General features: G+C 55.6%; 1 protein-coding gene across 1 annotated transcript; it reads left to right on the top strand.

The window, feature by feature from the left end:
• CIMAP1C (ciliary microtubule associated protein 1C) lies at window positions 1-3,147 on the top strand. Its single transcript, XM_060095145.1, has 4 exons — window positions 1-121; window positions 931-1,041; window positions 1,935-2,048; window positions 2,666-3,147. Exons 1-4 carry the CDS (start codon window positions 1-3, stop codon window positions 3,145-3,147), a joined length of 828 nt encoding a protein of 275 aa, XP_059951128.1.
• The last annotated feature ends 1,079 nt before the right edge of the window (window positions 3,148-4,226 follow it).

Genomic DNA, 4,226 nt, shown 5'->3' with positions numbered 1-4,226 from the left:
ATGAAACTGCCCAAGGGGGTCAGGAACCCTGTGTTCTATGGGCAGCAGCCAGAGAAGAAGGTGCAGGTGCCCTCAGGGCAGGAGGTAAAGCAGACCCCTGTTGTCCTGGCAACAATTAAAGGTGAGACCTGGGCTTGGGCTCATTCATCTCTCTGCAGAGCTGCTGAAGGTGTCCTAGCCTTCCAGTCCTGCCTCCCGCAAAGCCCTTTCAGACTCTCCTCAAAGCCACAGAAGATCAGCACTTCCAAGCTAAACTTTGCAGGCAGTATTAGCTGCTGGGAATTTTTTTTGGGCGGGGGGAGGAAGGGGTTTGAAGTGAGGCCAGTTCTGGAAAAAGGCTAGGGATTCTGTGGCATCTTTAGCCCAGCTCTAGCTTTCCTCACTTCCCTTGAATCTTACTCTCAACTGAAAGCAGACAAACTAATTCTCACCACATTGTTAATGACTGATTGTTGCTCTATGCCCACATAGGTGGTTTAGTATGTGATTAAACATTTCGGCTCTGTTGGCTGGTGTCTCAGAATTTTCACAATAACGGCTTGTGTGACTTTGGGTAAATTGATATTTCTAAGCCTCAATTTTCTCATCTGTAAGATGGGAAAAACAGGGGTATCTGTCTTACAGAATTGTCGAGAGGCTTAACTGAAATAACCCACAGAAAATGCTTAGCATAGTACTCTGCACAGAATAAGGTCTCAGTTACTTGTAACTATTACTTTTCTGATTATGCATTGCCTGTCCAAGGGAAATCACATTTTATCTGGGAACACTGCCTTTCCCCAAAGGAAGCACCTCGATGGTGGTCTTTGTCTCAGGGTGACATCAGTGAGAGCAAAGACCCCAGAGTTCTTAAGGCACACTGTATTCGGGGCTTCCCCTGCCTCTGATCTGGCGGGTCCAGGCTGAGGGCCACACTGTTGGTGCTCACAGGTCCGGGGCCTGCTAAATACCTCCGGCCATCCTGCACGGGCTACATAGACCACGACGTCTCCATGTTCCAGGAGCCAGCCTACACCCTACATACCCTGCACTCGGAGAAGCGTGAGTGCTCCCCACACCCATCATCCCCGTGGGTGTAGGATTATTATTGTTGGATGTTTGGGGCTGTGGTGAGAGGTGAGGAGTCATTATCTGTAGCCAGAGGCCTGGGAACCCAGGCCTGTCCCGAGTGGGACACCCACATGGCCTGCTGGGTCCAGAAGGAAGCCAGCAGGGGTGCGAGGTGACCCATCCCTCTGAAGGCAGCTCTGGGCATTTCCCAACTGGACCTCCTGCGGGAGCTTCGAAGGGACCTGTTGCATCCAGCTGGCAGGGTCTCCTTTCTGTGTGGTCTTTGGCTGGGGCCCTTCCGCTCTGGCTGCCATGGGTTCACTTGCCATAGCAGCTGGGCAGGAATAGCTGGTGAGTGGAGGGAAAGTGGTGGTGGGGGGTGGCCTCAAAGCTTCCCAGGTGGCTTAGAACCCCCTGGAAGGTGGGGAGCAGAGGGCCACCGAAGAGCTGGGGATGACAGCCAAGGCCAGTGAGAGGAGAAGGTGGGCAAGGGCGTGTATCTGGGGGTCTGAGATCTCGGCCCCTCCCAGAGGTGACACACCCTCCTGTAGGGGAACCCCCTTTCCAGGGCTGGGTCCCTTCTTCATACTAACAGTAGCCACTATGCCTATTATTATCCCCTTGGCACCAATCCCTGGCGGGGTGGGGGCTGACCAAACTGCTGCACAGCTGGTATTTTATCTGTTCCTCTGAACAAGTTCATGTGTTAAAAGCCCCATTTTACGGATGAGGAAATCAAGGCTCCCGAAACACTCAAGAGCCCGAGGAACTGGAAAGGAGCCTTCGATCCTTTTTGGGGGAGGGGGATCTTGCCTGGAGGCAGGCCAGACTCACCCTGGGGCGGCCTCTGGGGCTGACCGGGCCTTTCCTTGGCTGCTTTACAGGGATCATGGACATATGCAGCCCTGGGCCTTGCTATTTCTTGGATCCTAAAATAACTCGGTTTGGAATGTCCAGCTGCCCTCAGGTTCCCATGGCGGAGCGCATCTCTAACCTGCGTAAGATGGGCCGGGAGAGGGAGGTCGGGTTGGGAGGTTGGGGGATGGGGGTCCATGCTTGGGACAGGAGCAGGGGCAAAGGGGTGATGACTCCCTTCGCCAGGTGTGTCTGCAGATTCTGGCCTCTCCCTGCAATGTCATATCAAGACACTGATGTCACAGTGTCTGTGTCACACAGTACTTAATGTCTTGAGGCCAATGTTATGCACGTATGTTGCAGGGTGATGTTATGATAAAAATATCACAGGGCTCATGTCGGACAGCACTATTGTCATGCTAATGAGTTCACGGACTGTAGTGATTTCAGGATGTTTTCTTGGTGCTGTCACAGGGACAATGACAGCCCAAGGGTGATGTTCTGATGACACTTGGGGTTTTTATGTTATGAAAACAGTGTCACAATCCTGATATCAGGATGGTCGAAGTCCCTGCCCACCTCCATCCTGTAGTCCCACGCAGGGGTGGTGATATTCCTGCCGGACGTTAAGGTGGTTATAGAGAAGTCATACCAGGCTAACCAAGACCTCAGCTCCCTCCCTCGACCCGTTAGTTGGACACCAGGAGATGGGGCCTGGCTCCTGCCCTGAGACCCCTCCCCTTCATTCATCCACTTTCAGGCCTGAGCCCCACCCTGGCCTCCTGCCATTACCACCTGGAGAAGACCCACCCACCTGGGGAGCGCAGGGCTCCCAAGTACACCTTTGGCTACCGGTGCCCATACAGAGTGATGGACCCCAACCCGGGCCCCAACCAGTACCAGCTGCCACGCCTGCTGGGGCCCAACCTGCCCACCAACAGAGCTGCTCCTTGCTACAGCCTGAGCCCCTTGGACAAGAACTGGTTCTACAAGGAGGATGTGGCGGGAGGCCCTGGACCTGCCACGCACGCCCGGCCTGAGCCGTCTGTCTACCAGAACCGCAGCCCCATGTACAGCATGGCCAGGCGCTTTGCCTACCCGGTGGACCACACACCTCGGCCCGGCCCCGGCTCCTACGACATCCAGCAGGTCACGGTGCACAAGGCCCGCACGCCCGCTTTCACCATGGGCATCAAGCACTCGCCCCACCTGTGCCCACTGGTTGTCGACATTCGCGACTGAGGCCCCTCCTGGCACACTCACCCCCACCCCCCGGCCCCAGAAGTTATTTTTCTATACCAAATCGAGCAATTTACAAAGGTTTTAAGTAGCAGAGCTGATGCCTGCTGTGTCCAGCACATAGAAGGCATTAGATAAATATTTTCATTTATTCCTTTGTTTCTTTTTCTTTTTTTGCAGTACGCGGGCCTCTCACCGCTGTGGCCTCCCCCCGTTGTGGAGCACAGGCTCCGGACACGCAGGCCCAGCGGCCATGGCTCATGGGCCCAGCTGCTCCGTGGCATGTGGGATTTTCCCGGACCGGGGCACGAACCCGCGTCCCCTGCATCGGCAGGAGGCTTCTCAACCACTGTGCCACCAGGGAAGCCCTATTCCTTTGTTTTGCAAACACTCACAGTGGCTTTCTTTGGGCCCTGATTAAGGGCTGGGGATACTGGCAGTGTAGTAGGAGTCCCTGTCTGGGAGATATTCTGCTGTGGCTCACCAGGTGTCCTCCAAGGAGCCCTGGGCAGAGACGCCGGGGAGCTGAGTTCTAGGCCTACCTCTGCCACTAATGTGCTGTGTGGACTTGTGCAGCTCCCTCACCTCTCTGGGCCTCTGTGAGGGGGGACGGTGGACCTGGAGGATGTCCAAGTTCCCTCCAGCTTCTGAACTGTTTGATTCTGATCCCTGACGGTGGTCAGCCCCCAAGAGAGGAGCAGGGCAAGTGGGGCAGGAGGGGGGAGACACTCTGGCTGGGCTGGGGGGACAGGGCAGTTTTCCTGTGGGAGTAACCCAAGAGGACAAGCAGAGACAGTGTGTAGGAGGGAGGGTATTCTTGGTGGAGGTAAAGATGAGAGGGAAGGCATGCAGGTGGGACCAAAGTGTGCAGGGGCAGGGAACCGGGGGAGGCTCAGAGGGCGGGCGCCTGGGCTGTAGGAGGCTGGCCCATAATGGGACCAGATGGTGGGCAGCTTGGAGGGGACTCAGGATTCGTCCTCAGTGTGATGGGGCTAGATAAGACGTGGTCTTTTCAGAATTCCTTGGGCAGTGAGAGAAAGTTGGACAAGATGGGCAGAGCCTGGAAGCTAGGGATCAGCCTA

This window comes from Mesoplodon densirostris, chromosome 4 (assembly GCF_025265405.1).
Source record: "Mesoplodon densirostris isolate mMesDen1 chromosome 4, mMesDen1 primary haplotype, whole genome shotgun sequence".
Lineage (NCBI taxonomy): Eukaryota > Metazoa > Chordata > Mammalia > Artiodactyla > Ziphiidae > Mesoplodon > Mesoplodon densirostris.
Note: the sequence above shows the minus strand (reverse complement) of the source record. Positions and strands in the feature narration are given on the sequence as shown.

Bases quoted from the DNA above. Each gene is read 5' to 3' on its own strand.
- CIMAP1C (XM_060095145.1), top strand. From the start codon at position 1: ATGAAACTGCCCAAGGGGGTCAGGAACCCTGTGTTCTATGGGCAGCAG. The intron at 1,042-1,934 runs GTGAGTGCTCCC...GCTGCTTTACAG, and splicing joins TACCCTGCACTCGGAGAAGC to GGATCATGGACATATGCAGC. The intron at 2,049-2,665 runs GTAAGATGGGCC...ATCCACTTTCAG, and splicing joins GGAGCGCATCTCTAACCTGC to GCCTGAGCCCCACCCTGGCC.